Source organism: Tetrahymena thermophila, assembly GCF_000189635.1.
Source record: "Tetrahymena thermophila SB210 genomic scaffold scf_8254513, whole genome shotgun sequence".
Lineage (NCBI taxonomy): Eukaryota > Ciliophora > Oligohymenophorea > Hymenostomatida > Tetrahymenidae > Tetrahymena > Tetrahymena thermophila.
In genome coordinates, this window is record NW_002476288.1 from 1 (window position 1) to 17,832 (window position 17,832).

The 17,832-nt window shown below is 21.0% G+C and overlaps 6 protein-coding genes across 6 annotated transcripts; 3 read left to right on the plus strand and 3 right to left on the minus strand. All coding sequences in view use genetic code 6, as the record gives it.

Annotated features, from left to right (window-relative positions):
• Positions 1-184: 184 nt before the first annotated feature.
• Positions 185-1,371, plus strand: TTHERM_001230029 (hypothetical protein; the record flags this gene model as incomplete). The annotated part of the gene is made up of 5 exons (XM_012799104.1): positions 185-274; positions 510-599; positions 835-924; positions 1,052-1,105; positions 1,162-1,371. Coding segments are annotated over 5 exons (345 nt in total), but the record flags the coding sequence as incomplete, so codon positions are not given.
• Positions 1,372-3,140: 1,769 nt separating this feature from the next.
• On the minus strand, positions 3,141-5,538 carry TTHERM_01230030 (hypothetical protein; the record flags this gene model as incomplete). Its single annotated transcript, XM_001029924.2, has 5 exons — positions 5,118-5,538; positions 4,806-4,892; positions 4,133-4,695; positions 3,857-3,951; positions 3,141-3,774 (listed from the first exon to the last, which is right to left on the minus strand). Exons 1-5 carry the CDS (start codon positions 5,428-5,430, stop codon positions 3,141-3,143), a joined length of 1,692 nt encoding a protein of 563 aa, XP_001029924.2. The 5' UTR covers positions 5,431-5,538.
• Positions 5,539-7,239: 1,701 nt separating this feature from the next.
• TTHERM_01230100 (hypothetical protein) lies at positions 7,240-8,289 on the plus strand (the record flags this gene model as incomplete). Its single annotated transcript, XM_001029926.1, has 1 exon — positions 7,240-8,289. One exon carries the CDS (start codon positions 7,240-7,242, stop codon positions 8,287-8,289), a length of 1,050 nt encoding a protein of 349 aa, XP_001029926.1.
• A 1,257-nt stretch (positions 8,290-9,546) lies between these two features.
• TTHERM_01230110 (transmembrane protein, putative) lies at positions 9,547-11,749 on the minus strand (the record flags this gene model as incomplete). The annotated part of the gene is made up of 3 exons (XM_001029927.2): positions 9,547-10,042; positions 10,211-10,842; positions 11,096-11,749. 3 exons carry the CDS (start codon positions 11,747-11,749, stop codon positions 9,547-9,549), a joined length of 1,782 nt encoding a protein of 593 aa, XP_001029927.2.
• Positions 11,750-13,479: 1,730 nt separating this feature from the next.
• On the plus strand, positions 13,480-14,142 carry TTHERM_01230120 (hypothetical protein; the record flags this gene model as incomplete). The annotated part of the gene is made up of 1 exon (XM_001029928.3): positions 13,480-14,142. The coding sequence occupies one exon, from the start codon at positions 13,480-13,482 to the stop codon at positions 14,140-14,142; it is 663 nt and encodes a 220-aa protein (XP_001029928.1).
• Positions 14,143-16,980: 2,838 nt separating this feature from the next.
• Positions 16,981-17,424, minus strand: TTHERM_01230130 (kinase domain protein; the record flags this gene model as incomplete). Its single annotated transcript, XM_001029929.2, has 2 exons — positions 16,981-16,985; positions 17,046-17,424. 2 exons carry the CDS (start codon positions 17,422-17,424, stop codon positions 16,981-16,983), a joined length of 384 nt encoding a protein of 127 aa, XP_001029929.2.
• Positions 17,425-17,832: the final 408 nt, after the last annotated feature.

The window sequence follows — 17,832 nt, forward strand, 5'->3', positions numbered from 1 at the left end:
TGTCTATATTTCAATGTTTTTAATTCTTTCAATAATTGATTAAATTTTTAATTCTTTATTTGTGGTAAATATTTTGAAATTTAATAGAGAAAATAATTAAAAAACGAAATATTATTTTATGAACTTAATTTAAAATTTCACTTACACATTTACTGCTATGAAATTAAATATATCTTTTATTTAGTCACAATTATTTAAAAGACCAAGGAGCTCAAAGCATTTCAAAGAGTCTGGAAAAATACCAAAGTATTACTGAATTACATCTTGTTTTAAGGTATTTTTAATTAATTAAATTTTATTAAATAAATATAAAAGATATAATTGATATCTAAATTTCAATGTTTTTAATTCTTTCAATAATTGATTAAATTTTTAATTCTTTATTTGTGGTAAATATTTTGAAATTTAATAGAGAAAATAATTAAAAAATGAAATATTATTTTATGAACTTAATTTAAAATTTCGCTTACACATTTACTGCTATAAAATAAAATATATCTTTTATTTAGTGATAATGAATTATCAGATGAAGGAGCTCAAATCTTTTCAAAGAGTATGGAAAAATGTCAAAATATTACAAAATTACATCTTAATTTAAGGTATTTTTAATTAATTAAATTTTATTAAATAAATATAAAAGATATAATTGATATCTAAATTTCAATATTTTTAATTCTTTCAATAATTGATTAAATTTTTAATTCTTTATTTGTGGTAAATATTTTGAAATTTAATAGAGAAAATAATTAAAAAATGAAATATTATTTTATGAACTTAATTTAAAATTTCACTTACACATTTACTGATATGAAATTAAATATATCTTTTATTTAGTGATAATAAATTATCAGATGAAGGAGCTCAAAGCATTTCAAAGAGTCTGGAAAAATGCCAAAATATTACTGAATTACATCTTTATTTATGGTATTTTTAATTAATTAAATTTTATTAAATAAATATAAAAGATATAATTGATATCTATATTTCAATGTTTTTAATTCTTTCAATAATTGATTAAATTTTTATTTATTTAATAATTATTAAAAATAAGATATTGGTGAAAGTAATTAATAATCTAAGAATCGCTATATAAAGAAGTCAACAAGTAAAATTCTTAAATTTTCATTTTTTTGAAAAAGTCTTTAATAATTTTTTAAAAAGGTAATGATTATTCATACTACTGAGTACTCTTTGAATGGTGAAATATATTAAAAAGACAAAAAAATATATTAATTTATCTGAAATATTAAAATAGAAAAATATTTTAAAAATGATACAAAAAATATTTTTTATGTTTTGTTGAATTTTACTACTGCTAATTTCTAACATATATTTTTTTGTGAGTGAGTTAATAAATTAATTAAAAAACTAGTCTAGTCTTAAAAATTAAATAAAATAAATTCTAATAAATATACAGCAACTTTCAAAATATTAAACCCCAATCCCCTTAAAATTTTAGTTTTTTATTAAATGAAAATTCTTATGTTAAATTATAAGAAAATTTTTAAAAATTAAATATTTGCCAAGTAGGAAGTAGGGTGCTTATTTCAAATTTTATATTTCTATTCTTATTTGTATAAAGAATTCTTTCAATGTTGTAATCTTTTTTGTGTAATGTAATATCTTCAATCTATTTAAATTAGAATTATCTACCAATTAAATTTAAATTTTTTTTTTTGCTTATTTTACTTTTATTTACTGACTAAAGTTTATTTTTTCATCGTGATTTCAAAAAGTAAAAAAATGACATAATTTTTATTAATAATTTCTAATTCTAAAAAATATTAAAACTACTTTTGTTTCAAAATTATAAAACCAGTAAATTGAAAATGTTAGTTTAATTAAGATATATTAACTATTTTTTAAGTAGATCAAAGTTAAATGCAAATAAAAATTATTTGATCATATTATTTTAGCATTATAATAAAATAAACTTTTAATTTATTTTATTTAAGGTTCTAAATACCTTAATATTCTATCAAGGCAATTTGCCCGAGTTGGTTAAGGGGGACGACTTAAGATCGCCTGGATGTAATCCGCGTGAGTTCGAATCTCACAGTTGCCAATATTTTTTTTTTATTATTAAAAATAAATTAAATTATTTTTAAAAAATGGCAACCAAGGTGGGACTCGAACCCACAACCTTCAGATTAGAAGTCTGCTGCGCTACCATTGCGCCACTCGGCTTTACGATAAATTATAGAAAAAAGCAAAAGATCATGCAAATTTTTTCAAAAATTAAATGCCTTTTATGTTGTTGTAATTTACTGTGATTTAATTAAAAAATAATAATAAAAATGGCAACCAAGGTGGGACTCGAACCCACAACCTTCAGATTAGAAGTCTGCTGCGCTACCATTGCGCCACTCGGCTTTACGATTAATTTAAGATTTATAGCCAATAATCGACTGAAAATATTTAAAATATAAATAATAAATTGCTATTTTTGGAATGTTCTTAATCTAATAAGTTTTTTTTATAAACTTAACTAAAAAAATGGCAACCAAGGTGGGACTCGAACCCACAACCTTCAGATTAGAAGTCTGCTGCGCTACCATTGCGCCACTCGGCTTTACAATAAGAATACTTCTATTAAATTAACAAATTTTTGTTCAATATGTTTCTTCTATCTAAAATATCAAATTTCTAAAATTTAAATTAAATTAATGTTAAAAAAGTATTAAAATATTTTATGATTTATTAATAAAACGTGAAATATTTTTAAAAAAATAAAATAAAATGATACTCAAAATAACCAAAGGTATTAATTGAAGTTAATATTAATTTAAATGAATGGTTTGATTAAGCAAATTTAAATTTTGAAAAACCTAAAATAATTTTAAGCAAAAATAAATTTTGAATTGAAATTAATTGTAAATAGTTTAAAATAATTTTTAACTATTTACATAAATTTCAAAAATAAAAATGGCAACCAAGGTGGGACTCGAACCCACAACCTTCAGATTAGAAGTCTGCTGCGCTACCATTGCGCCACTCGGCTTTTACAGTAAATTTGATGTCTGAAAAAAGAATAATGTTAAAAATTAAAATAATTGGAGATTTAATTGAATAATAAAATTTTGACAAGGAAATAAATAATAAAATCAGAATAAATTATATACATTTTTAATATAGAAATATCAGTTATTTGAAAACAATTAATTAGATATTTGGGTTTATTATTATTAATTTTAAGAGTTTATATTTATTTATTGTGTAAACACATTTCTTTTACTGTTAGACATTTGTTGTTAATTGTTATTATTATTGTTGTTGTTGCTGTTGTTGAAATTATTACTTTGATATATATTATTGTTGTTATTTTAATTACTGAAATGGGATAAATTTGCTCCTTTTGAATTTGTGTTTTAATGATTAAAATTAGAAGAGGTTGGCTGAGAGGTGCTCTATTAATTTTAAAAAGATTCTTAGTTAACTATGCTGTTTGTAGAGTTGGAGTAAGTTAAAATAGGATTATTAGTGTTAGATATTGATTGCGAGTTTACATTATTACTGCTATTATTTCTTATTAAATTCTGGTTTTACATTTATGAAAGCTATGGTATTTGATCTATTTTTAAATTTGTTTTGCTGCTTGTAATTAAATTTATATCCGGACTTTATATATTTGCAATATTATTAGTTTTTGAAATGCTAGAGCCGTCACTTTATTGCTTTTTTAAACCTATGCTAGATGGTCCATTTTATTTTTATTGATTTAAAATCATTGTATTTAGATCTAAATTCTCTGTATTTTCATTAATATCTTCTTTACTATATTAAAACAAAACAAATAAATTAACTTAATATTTAGTTTTTGCAATAAATTTATGAATAAATAAATAAATATGATTACTTTAAATATATATTATTTTCTCTAAACAAATTGAGTATGCTCTTAACTTTTGATTTTATCTTATCTCTTTGGAATCTGAATTTATTCTTTTGCTCCTAATTATTATCAAAAATAAAAATTAATATAAAATGTTAAACAACATTTAAACTTAGCATCTCAGTTATAAATGTAAAAGTAATATTTATGATTATAGTTTAAAATAAAAACAGATTTTATTTTTCTTTTAATATTTAGAAAAATGAATAGTTTTTATAGTTTTTCAAATAACTAGATTACCTCAAAAATCGATTTTGGTTCTATCTTTACGGGTGTTGTGTTTATTGATTTTTAATAATTTTATTATGCAATCTACTATTCCTGTGAAAATGATTGGAACGAATTTTGTTAGTCACCTGAGTTAAATGAGCTTAAATTTGAATTAGAAGACCTGTCTTTACTCAAAAAAAGAGCTTGAGCTTGCTACTGTTGTTGTTGAGTTTATGTGTTTTGTTCAGTTGAATGCTTTGAATTAGTTGAAACTGTGTTTGTTTATGATGTGCCAGAGATATTTTAAAAGAGATTGTTAGGATGAATGTCAGTGGATTCCTTTCTTTTTACTTGTTGGTTTTCTTACTTTATTTAATTGCTGGCTTAATTAGTTTATTAAAAGCCTAACGGATTACTAGCTTATTAAACTAATTCAGGTATTTAGTTGCTTTACTAATTACTCAGCGATTATAACACTTGCTACTATTAGCCTAGTTTATTACTATAATTAGCAAGCTGTGCTGAGAGCTGATTCTAATACTTATTTTAAATTTATTCTTTACTTTGAGTTATTTATTCTGTGTCCCTCTTCCCTAATTAAATTATCAAAAAAACTATGATATATTGTTTTCTAGAAAATAATTAAATTCATTTTTATTTATTTAAAGCGATTTGCTATAAATAAAATAAATTTGTCATTTACCTACTAAATTTGAACTGTTACTATTAAGAAGTGGTGATTATACTTAAACTGCTGAAGTAGTTTGCTAATTATTACTGCTATTTTAGCCTATTTTTTATAGCAAAAAAATAATCCATATTTTTTATAAACACAAATATAAATAATATATTAGATTAAATTGATTTTAACAAAGAATTTAATTTGAATATCAATTAATTTTCTTAGCTAACAATTTAACATTTTCTGTTTTTAATTTTCATTGCTCTAATTTGTAAAGCTAATCGATTAACTAAGGAGGTATTTATTCATTAAGATTAAAAAAGAATTAATTACCTTATAAATACTACTAAGGTAATTTATCACTCGGTTATCTGGATAGCTATGTTTAAGACTGATGATTATTGCTGCTGCTAGAAACTAATTAGATTCCTCCCTAAGTCTCCTTAGATTTCTTGAGTATGTCAAGATAAATAGGAATTCGTTAAGGATCTTACTAAAGCTTTTCTAAAAGTTATTTAAAATAACTCCATTCATTTGATATTTTTTCTAACTACTGCTCTTTCAGCTCCTTTAAAATTGCATGCTAAATAAACTAATCAAAGTAATCAATTAATGTTTGCTTATCTATAACTGTGTCTTCATTCATTTTTGTATATGAATTGTTATGCTTTTAACTTTCTTTCTAATAGTAATTTGATAAACCAGCTATTAAAATTAATATAAAAAATTAAATTTTGTATTATTTTTATTAAATTTTACTCAATTAATCAATCAATAAATGAATAAATAATTAATTAATTAATTATCAATATCTTTCTTTTCTTTAATTTAATTGTTAATATTTGCTTTCAATTAAAAATTCATATGATTTTGTATTTGTATTTATTTTTCAGCTTATCAAAAAACCAAATTAAAAAGTAAGCTAATTAATCAATTTTATTATTTTTTTAGATAATTCAATGGATTAAAAATTCTTTTCAAACAAAAAAAAACCTAACTAACTAATTCAATATTTAATAGGATTATTTTCATAATTAGTTCAAATGTCAACACCTTAAAAACAGGTATTACTATTATTAAAAGATTAAAGAAAATATCATTTAATTTTTACTCAGTAATAAAATAAATATTTAAAACTAAATAGAATAATTTTTGATTTTAGAATTTTTATCTTGATTTGTTGATAATAATTATTAAATAATTGCTTTGATAACTTTTTGTTTACAATTTTCTATGGAATTATTTCAGGATTGCTTATCAAAAGATTTTAGATTTATTAAAATTTACTAAATTAGTCAAAATTAGCTCATTTGCTTTTCAAAAAAATTATTAAAACAATTTAAATCGATAAATTTATTTTAATATTTTATTATTCATTTTAAATTGTGATTGAATTAGATTTAAACATATTTTCTTGTATGAAGCATAAAATATGAATTAATGTAAAAATTATTAAATATTTGTCTAAAAATTTTTTGTTTACAATTTTCTATGGAATTATTTGAGAATTGCTTATCAAAAGAGTTTAAATTTATTGAAATTTACCAAATTTGTCAAAATTAGCTCATTTACTTTAAAAAAAAAAAAATTAAAACAATTTAAATATATAAATTTATAAAAAGGTTTTATTTTTCATTTTAAATTGTGATTGAATTAGATTTATTAATATTTTCTTGTATAAAGCATAAAATATGAATTAATGTAAAAATTGTTAAATAATTGTCTTGAATAACTTTTTGTCTACACTTTTCTTTGGAATTATTTCAGAATTGCTTATCAAATGATATTAGATTTATTAAAATTTTCTAAATTAGTCAAAATTAATTAGCTTATTTACTTTTAAAAAAAATATTAAAACAATTTAAATTGAAAAATTAAAAAAAAGGTTTTATTTTTCATTTTAAATTGTGATTGAATTAGATTTAAAAATATTTTTTTGTATGAAACATAAAAAATGAGTTAATGTGAAAATTATTAAAAGAAAAATATGCAAAGAAAAATTTATTTTTAATTTATTAATATTTTTTTGTTGGTTTTATTATTAAAATAATAAATTATTAATTCATTCACTTATTTATTGGTTATTAAAAATAGAATGAAATTTTTATATAATAATAAGAAAGGCCTCCTTATTTAGTTCAATTCAAATTTACAAAGAATTGAATGCCTATGTAATTTATCAGCACCTCAACTCTTTTATCTTTGATTTGATTTGGCGCATTTTTGGATGAGAGTTCATCGGTTAAGTTTAATATTTGAAAATAGAAAAGATTTATTTAAGTCTTTGTAATTAATATATTAATAATGCTATGATAATTGATAGAATAATAATAATTAACAAAGAAAATTAATCAAAATATACAAAATTTAATTCAATTTAAAAGAAGAAAAGTATATTAAAAATAGAATTTTTAAACTAAGAATAAAATAAAGATAAAGCTAGCTTTTTATAGAGATGAGGATGAATTTAGAACTCAAGCCAAAGATTATTGGCACTTTCAAAAAGATCGTTTAGCAATTGAAGAAAGCCTTGATGCCTTAGTAATAGGTTTACTTGATGATAACAAATTAATTCATCACATTAATTACTGAATATGACTCCAAAAATTTACGTAATTGCAATATCAAAGTTTAAATGGGAACAGAATATTTTACTCTTAACACAAGCGTTCTTGAGAGTAAACAGGAATAAAATTAAGTCATGTGCAAGATTTTAGATTTTAATTAATTTGCTCAAAATGTAAGTGGGTTGTCTGAATAGAATTGCACTGTCAATATTTTCTTAAGCAAGGAAGGCGATAATAGATATATCAAGTTAAAATGCACAGAAAGCGAAAGTCTCGTTACTCAATCTCGTTCAGAAATTAAGCTTAACTTCTCAAGACTTCCTTTCCCCGAAGTTGACCAAAAGTTCTTTGGGATGAATATTAAGAGCAAGGATTTATCTAAATTGCTTGATATTTCTGCTGCTAATTAAGGTGATCTCGAGATGTCATTTAACATCAGGAGCTAAGGAGAACAAGGAACTGGAACTATCTATTTCAAGCTAAAAAACCCTTCTATTAAAATAGTTTATGATGAAGTTAAGGTCTTTGACGTAGACGAGTAATAAAGTCAATAGAATAATGAGTCTTAGGAAAACGAAAACGATAAAAGCTGTGTCTAAAACATACTCTTTAGAATATCTCACATTCATGCTAAATAGCTATCCCACATCTGTTCAATCGACGAACAAATGAGTATTTCGATTTTGAGAGACGGTTCTCTTGGTATAGAATTCTGGGAAGCTGAAGGACCTGAAAATGAATCCACCATCATAGCTATGAAACACTTTATAGTTCCTAAGTTGGACGACATGGAATATGAAGAAGCTAATAAAATGGATCTAGAATAAGACTATGATGATTTAACTAATAACGGAGATATAAAAGTTGAAGAAGAATAGGGAACTAGAAAGAAAAACAGATTATATTCAGATAGCGAAGATGAAGGAGAAGATGAGTGAAAGCCATATAAATTATAAGCTGTACTTTAAATCTTACATAAAACAATAAATAAAAAGAAATCTAAGCAACTTCTAAAGCATTTAATTAATTTTCTAAATAAATAAATCAATCAATATAAAAACAAATTTTACTATCAAATTGAATTATAATTAAATTTTTACTATACGCTCTATTTATATTCATAATAATGATTACAATAATATATTAATAAATAAATATTGCTTTATATATAAAAAGTATTTAATTGATTTATCTTTTAATCATTTATTTTTGTTAGCTATGTTTATACTATTTTAATAACAAATGCATTTAATAAAAAATAAAAGTGATTCATTTTAATTATTTTTTAGATGATATTTATTACTCAAATAAATAAATAAATATTCTATCAAAATAGATCATATATTGTTTAAGTAATTAATTGATTTTAATTTTAATCATTTTTTTTAGTTAGCTATGTTTATACTATTTGAACAATCAATGCATTGAACAAAAGATAAAAGTGATTTTTTTTTACTTATTTTTTATAAAATATTACTCAAATAAGTAAATAAATATTTCTATCTAAATATATCATACATTGTTTTAATAAGTAATTAATTAGTTTATTTTAAATCATTTATTTTGGTTAGCTATGTTTTTTCTATTTTAAATAATAAATGCATTGAACAAAACATAAAAGTGATTTATTTTAATTATTTTTTAGATGATATTACTCGAATAAGCAAATAAATATTCTATCAAAATATTTCATACATTTGTTTTAGAAACAAAAATAAATATAATTTTATTACAATTTATTAATTTTTTGGAGTTATAATAAGTAATTAATTAGTTTTATCTATTAATCATTTATTATTTTTAGCTATATTTTATTCTATTTTAACAATTAATGCATCTAAAAAAAATAAAAGCGTTTTATTTAATTATTTCTTAGAAGATATCACTGAAATATAAAAATAAATATTCTATCAAAATATATCATAAATTGTACAAAAATAAATATAATTTATTGTTATATATTAATTTTTCGATTCTTAAATTAATCATTTTCTTAAAAACAAAATTAAAAAATTATTGGTTTTGGATTTTATTTAATTAATACATTAGATCATAAAAAATATATCAAATTCTTTTAAATATTAGATAAGAATTTTGAATAAATAAATATACAAATAAATTAATTGATAGTAAGTGGTTTTTGCTGATTTTAATTAAATAAAGATAAATTTGCTTTTTTAGAATTTTAGAGGAGTTCAAACTTTGTTATGAGATGACTATTCACTTTACTCCATTTCTTATACCATTTCGTTATGAAAGGAGTTATAACTCTAAATTTTTTAGTTTTTTTTAGCTCTCAAAAAGTAAAGAATGAAAATTATTAAGATCAAAACTACTCCAAATATCAATCCTATAAAAAAAGCTTCTGTATCAGATCGAGTGATAGTATATCCTATATATGCATTTATTTCCATTTCGTACTTACAATACATTGTTGAATTATCAGAGCATTAGCTGCTTACATACTAAATAAGATACTTATTAAGCCTTTCTTCTTAGATTTCTGCTCTTTAATTATAAAAACAGCTGATTTATGGCTTCATCTTTTCAACTTAAAAGTTGATTATTTTATTTTAAGTTATAGCATAAAAGTTATTGTAATTATTTTCATCTAAGTGTAGATCTTACACTCCAATAACTTCAAAAGTGTATTACTTCTCTGAAGGCTTAACAATCTACTCATCTAAACCTCTATTATATTATTAATAATATTTAAAATTTTTAATAAGAATTCATTAAATCAATTTTAGCAAGACAATTTGATATTTCAAAGATGTGTATTATTAATTTATTCATTTTCATAAAATTTGTTCATATAAAATTAAATATATCAATTTAGAATATTTATAATTTTATTACCTGTAAATGATATGGATGTTATCTTGAGTAAGGAAAAATATATACTACTTGTTGAAATAAATTTTTTAAATAAAAGGCTCATCATCGCTTGTGCTAATTGCATTATCGTTTTGTATTTCTGCTAAATAGTTTCTGTTACTTTATTTTCCTATAACTACAAAATAATTTTCTTCACTAAAAGGCTTAATTATTAGTTGTCCTGACTTTGACTTATTATAAAGGCTATCTCCTTTTAGACAGAATTCTGTTTTATTTGCTTGTTAGTGAATTTCATGGAGAGAAAACTCAAAAACTCCTTTCTCCTCATCAATCATGTATACTTTTTAATTATCTAAATCAAAGTAATGAGGCTAAAACATGTTGCATATAAATATCTTTCTGATAAGCTTAGGCTTTTTATAATATGTATCAATTTAAAATACCTAAAATAAAAAGTAAGTGCTTAGAGTATAAATGTATTCGCCTTGTATTTTGCATCCCATCATTTTTTAGCTTTGCTATCTATCGTAAAGCTTTTCAGGAGATTCATATATGCTTTTAACTTTCTCTGGATTCACTATTAAAAAAGCCTTCAAAAAATAAGAATCTTTGTTTTCGCAAATAAAATACAAGAAGTCTTCATATAAAAAAACCTACAATCAGATAAATAAAATAATCATATAATGTATTTCTATTTAAAAATTATATTCATTTTTCGTAAACACTAACGAATTTATTTTTAAACTTAATTTGTAAATAGGAATGCTTTAAAAAATTTAAATAGCCATAATAAACAAAGTATTTTGCAGTATATTGTAAATATTTTATTTTTGTTATGAAAATAATTAGAAAGGAATAAACTTAATTGGAAAAATGAAAAATGAAAGAAAGAAAATAGTATATTACTGATGATATTGTTAAAGTATCAGGTTTAGACAATTGATTAATTTTAGAAAAAGAAATAAGAGTTAGCCTATCGCCAGCTATTTGAAATATTAATATATCGCCATTTTTTCGCACAACAATTTAATAATCTTTATATTTTTAGAATAATATAATTTTTTAGCTTTCTTCTGAAGTGCTTTAACTAGTTTAATCTTCTTCGAGAGAAAAAAGTCCGCTAAAAAGCGTTTTTAATTTCATTTTCTATTTCTTAATTTCGCAAATACTTTCTTTGTTCTTTTACTCATTTTTATCTCTAATTAGAGAGGCTTTTAGAACATTATCATCAAATGTATAGACATGCTTCTAGTTATAATCTTTATTTAAATAAAATTCTATTTGCTAATCCTATTATTCCTAAAAATAAAATATATTTTAACATTTGAACGTTAAAATAAACTATTTTACACTAAAGGAGATATAAAAAAATATAAATAAAAAAATTTTTAGTTTTCCTATAATCATTTCTACTTTCTTTCTTTCTTTAATTAATTATTTCTCTTCTTCTTTTTCTTCTATTTAAAATTAATTTGTTAACGTTGTAATTAATTTGTTGCAAAATAATTAATCAGTATACAATAAATAAAAATTGAATGTCCGTCCAAAGCAGTCAATCATTCATTCATCAAAGTCAAATTGCTAGCATTTAAAACCTAATAATTAATTAACATTTAATTACGACCTATTGCAAATTTTGTTTATAAATCTTTATTGAAAAGTAATTCATTGAGTTATGCATTATTTTTATTATAATTTTTAACATTTCATGAAATAATAAACATAAGCAAAACATAAATATTGAAATATCTACCTATTTCAAAATTTAAAATACTTTTGATTTATTTCTGTTTATATAAATTAATTTGATTTATTTTTAACAAATTATATTTCAACAATTTAATTTTACATTTTATTTATTAGTAGGATACCAAAAACAATTAAAAAAAATCAATTTAAATAATTCAAAGAGTTAATAATTTTTAATATATTTTTAAAGTAGAATTTATATGCATAATAATTCTAATTATTACAATTATTTTTAAAATCAATTAAAGTTAATTGCAAAATATTTTGAGAGAAATCAAAAATATCAAATGCTATTCTATTATAAAATAAATTTTTTAAAAAGAATTAAGGATTGTTAAATCTTATGATAAGGTTGATTCTAAATATTTTGGTATTAAATAATAAAAAAAAATAAAGTAAAATAATTTTTTAATAAAACAATCTTGATTTAACTTAAATTTTATACTTTTTTGGATTAGAAAATATTTAGTTGATTTAAATTTTTTTAAAAGGAATAATAACACGAATAAGTAAATAAAATATAGAATATCCTTTTCTTCTTATTTAGCTTATTCAATTTATTTGATTAAATATATCTGATTTTTAAGAATAAATATCTGCTTGAGTATTTGAATTGTTAGATAGATAGACACATTTATCTATTTTAAATTTTTTGAAAGGAGTTAAAATTCATTATGAAACCATCATTTAAAAATCTTGAGATAAAAATTCTGTATAATTTTTTTTTTAATTCTAATTTAGTATTTGTAAATTATTCAGAAAATTACAAAATATTGAAAAGAATTAGGAAAGATTAATTTAGATTTACTTATTTGTTAAAGAAATGTAATTGCGGAAATGTATAGCATAAACATTAACTTTAATTGTTCTCCGAAATAAATGATTGATAAAGGTATGAATAAATAGAAATTAGTAATAGTACTTGCTTTTATATTTAATTAAAATTTTATCCTTAAAAAATGTAAAATGCAAATAATAACAAAATTAATTAATTTAATTAAATGGAAAATATCTCGAAAAAAATAAAGGATTTTTGATAAATTCTATGAAAATCCATAAAATAAAATTAAATAAAAATTGTTCATTTAAAAGTTAATCTTAGTACTTTAACCGTTAGTTAGTTTATTTTTTTTTGCCTCTTTGAGAATTTAAAAAAATTATTTTACGTTTAGAAATATCCAATAAAAAAAATAAAGAACTGAGGAACAATTTTGGAATAATTATAATGATTAATTAATTAATTTAATTTACAATCAAATGAAAAGTGAGTTTTTTAATAGTACTACGAAATCAGGAAAAACGATGAATTGATTAGATCAGAAAAGTGTTTAAATGATTTTGATTAAATAAAAAGTGTAATTAGAGTATTATAATTGAAATTCTAAATTTATTATAAAAGTTATAAAAATAACACTTGAACAAACAAAATTTCCCAGCAGGAGTCGAGTTCATAACAAGCTTTTCAAAATCTATCTTTACAATTTTTTATAATACTTATTAAACTTTATCTCAAAAAAAATTTTCCCATCCAAACAAAAAAAATGAACGGAACTATTTTTGCTGTGAAAAATAACTGGCATAAAAATGGTATTTGGTGGTTCACCAAAATGCTCAATAAGGCTGTTGGTGAAGAAAGATATGATGCATTGAGATTAGCCAGAAGAACCTGGGGCATGAGATTCTATTATGCAAGATAACAGGTAATGTATGAAACTTTTGTTGATCACCCTGACCTTGCTAACTGGGTTGGTATGTATCCTAAAGTTGACTCATCTCATGGTTTCCCTTTCTACAGCACCTATGAAATGTACAGAGATTTCTAAGAAAACACCCTCAACTCCGATGGTGCCTTCGCTCAATGGATCACATTGCTCTGCGGTATCTATTGTATTCATGAAATCTACACATACATGTTACCCTATTACTGGATATCTACTCCCTTGAAAAATGATGAATACTCCCGTTTGAGAATGAGAGATTACATCGCCTCTGCTGTCTTAGAAGAAATTTATGGTATTCAATATGGTGATTGGACTTGGCTCCCTCACGATTTCGCCTACAACAGAATGAGAGGTATTTAGGGTTACATGCATCCTGATGATCCTAGAGCTATGTGCACTTCTACTTTTAATAGAAAATAAAAGTATAGAGAACACGAACTCGAAAGAGCTGGTGATTACCACCACATGACCTATCCTAAATGAAAAAAAGATTTGGAATTTAAAAAAAACAAAATATTTCATTTAGACAGCTTTCCGAGAGTACCTTTTAAATCAATAAAAACAGCATCGATCAAAAAAGACTTTTTATTAATTAGCTTTAAAAAACTATAATCAATATTAATGATAATAATATATCTCTCACTTTTTAAAGATATTACTTTTATTCACTATTCTATATTCTTCAATTACAAACATGTTTATACCACCTCTACTTACATGTGCATTTTATTTACTTATTTACTTCATTTTTATTAAATTTAAAAGTCTTTTTAAACAAAAATAAATAATATCTAGTTTTTCCTTCTCATCATTTAACTATCTTATTTTACTCATTTATAATAGATTCTAATCTTTCTAAGAATATCAATTTGACAAATTACCAAAAAAAAAATTAAGCAGTTTATTTATTTTTAAATAATAATGAAAAAATTTTTGTTTCCTCTAAATTTTTTGTAAATTCTCTGGATTATTCATGTTAAAAATAATAAGATTGATTGTTTATTTTAAATATATATATTTATATCTTTTTCAATTTGCTATTATTTAATAATAAAAAGTACATATATTTTTATAAATTAATTAGTTAGTTGATTGTTTAGTTAACGAGCTAATTAATCAATTTGTTATCTAGCTAGGAAGCATTAGTAACAAAACAAAAAATTACCTAATAATCTATGTTGAAGTTAAACATTTAAGATTATATTTAAATTTTAATCTATCACTACATTTTATTGGTATTCAACTTTTTTATTTTCAAATGTTAGTTTGCTCAAAGTCATTTGTAGATTCGAATAAAGAAGTAATATAAATATCTATTTACCATATTTTATAATAATTGCCAATAATCTAAATGATACAATATAAAGTAAATACTTCAAATTTCTAAAAATATTTTTATTACTTTTATAAAAAACTAATGGACATCTTTCATAATAACCGCATTAAATTTAAACTGTTGCTTACTTTTCCATAATGTAAAAAACTTAATCATTTAATTTTTTTTAAAAACTTTTGATATTATTTTCTGTTTGCAATTTTTTTGGCGAAGAAAAGCAATACTTCACAGGATAAGCTAAATAAGTAATTAATTGATTATTTATTTATTTATAATTTGAAATATCAATTAAATAATTTAAATATGAAAAGGAAAAGCTTTATTTGATAATAAATAATCATTTTAAATTGCTCTATTTCTAACCATTTAAAATAAGAAATGATATAAAATATTAATAAAGAAAAATAACTATTTAGAAAAGCTCAGTAAATGCATTGTAATTTTATCATCTTTATTTGAATTGTTCATTGAAAAAATAGTTTATTTGCATTTAAAGTAAATTTTATTTTAAATAAAATAGTAAAAATAATTATTAAAGAACAAATTATAAAATTCTATGTACATTTTTTATATTAACTAAAAATAGAAATAAGGAAGAAAGAAATTTCAGATTTTGAGAATTTTTTTATAATAAAAAAGACACAGAAATAAATTTCACTTAAAAATTAAGATTAAATAATTAAATTAATTCAATTATAAAATATCTTTTTTATATTTATTTCCTAGTTTAAAGATCTAAAAAATAAAATATTAAAAAATACTTTTTATTGAAAATAAGAATTATAAAATAAAAGATTTGTTTTTAAACAATAAAATTAAATAATTGTATCTATTATGCTTGCTAATCGAAATATTTTTTATCAAATAATCAATTGATAAATAAACAAATTTTATTTAATGAATACATAAAATAATTTATTTATAAAATAATCATATATTTCAATCAAATTACTCATTTTTATTTAGAATATAAAATTTATAGTTTTGATAAAAGAACATACATCACTTAGTTTTATAATAAAAAAAAAGCGCTCGATGTAGGGATCGAACCTACGACCTTGCGGTTAACAGCCGCATGCTCTAACCAGCTGAGCTAATCGAGCTTAATAACTCTTTTAATTAAATATGTAAGTTCACTCATTCTCACTCACTTTTCAAAATAATCTATTATAAAAATTCTGACAACTGAAAAATATAATTTAAAAAAAAAAACTTTTCCAAAAATAATAAAGCCATATTATTACTTTAGAAAGGCTTAAGTCTATAATAAGATTATTGAAGTTCTATCTATATTTTATCTTAACACACTGTTAACTTAAGTTAATCAAACAATAGATTCTCTAAAAATAAATAATTAACTTAAGATTAATTAAACCTTAGAAATTCATATTAAATTCATATCCCAAGTTAATTAATTTAAAATTGCGAAATTATTTAATTATTAGATAAACTAAAAACAAAAACAAAAAATAATTTTGAAACGTTTAAATTAAAATAATGCTTCATTAATTTTAAGCAATTCAAAAGGTTTTAAAATGAAAAAAATGTTAAAATAGTCAAAAAATAAAATTTTTTTTTGTTTAATTTTAGGTTATTTTAGTTAAAGTTTAATAATAAATAAATATTTTGAATACAATTAAGTCTTTTATAATTCTTTTAAATTATTATCTATTTTAATCAGATTTTTAGAAGGGGGAAAGATTAAATTAACTTACAATATATTTTATTTGTTTGTTTGAAAGATTTCTTAATCAAATGGTTTAAAAATTAAATAAAATTTGAAATAACATTAAAAATTAATTTACATAGAATAAAGCATTTTTCTTAGCTATCGTAAAGGATATTCTCTGGTTTAACATCAGAATGAATTAAATTTTTTTCCTAAATTTTTTAAAAGACTGTTGACATTTGAATAGCAAAACCAATTATTTAGTTGAGTGGTAGTGTTATTTTTTTCTAATAAAAGAAGTTTTTCATTATGTCTTTCAAACTACCTAAAAATTAATATTTTTTAAAGATAGATATGAAATAAATAAATATGAATTTTTACACAAATATCTTTTAGTAATCTGATAGTATATCGATTTTGTTTCATTTAAAAAATTTTCGATAGATTTAAAAACATAAGGAGTATCCTTTAATAATATCAGGATATCTTCTTCTTCTTTGATTTTTTCTAAATTAACTCTGCTACATTTGACAGCTACTATTTCTTCTTTGTACTTAGCCTCAAAAACACATCCAAAACTACCTTATGAAATGAATGATGTTAAGTATATCTCTTTCTTTTGAAGCTCATTATAAATCGATATTAGATCCTTTGTATCAAACATACTCTCCTTATGTTTCTATTAGTTTTACTCAAAAATTCTTTGAAATTTGTATACAGGTGCCTAATATTTAAGCTAAATGTCTTGTTACTATTCCATTATTAGTAATCTAATAAAAAAAATAATTATAATATTTAACAATTAAGAATTATTATTATTTTTTTAATTTGAATAATATATTTTATTTTATAACGAAATCTATTTTTATTTACCTTTATTTTCTTTCAATTAGTTTCTTTTTTTTTTTTTCTTAATAAAATAAATTATTAAAATTTGTAATTAAAAAAGTAAGAATAAAAGTTGTTTGTTAGTGAGTGATTTTTTTTCTTTTGTTTATTAATTAGAAAAAACAATAAATCTATCTAAAAATAATTTGTTTATGATCTTCAGATAATTTAAATACACTCCCAATCTTTAATACTTAAGGTTCAAAATTATACTTTTAACCTTTTTTATCTCATTGAAAAGAACAAATCATTTAGAGATAAGATTTAAATGGGTGGCCAA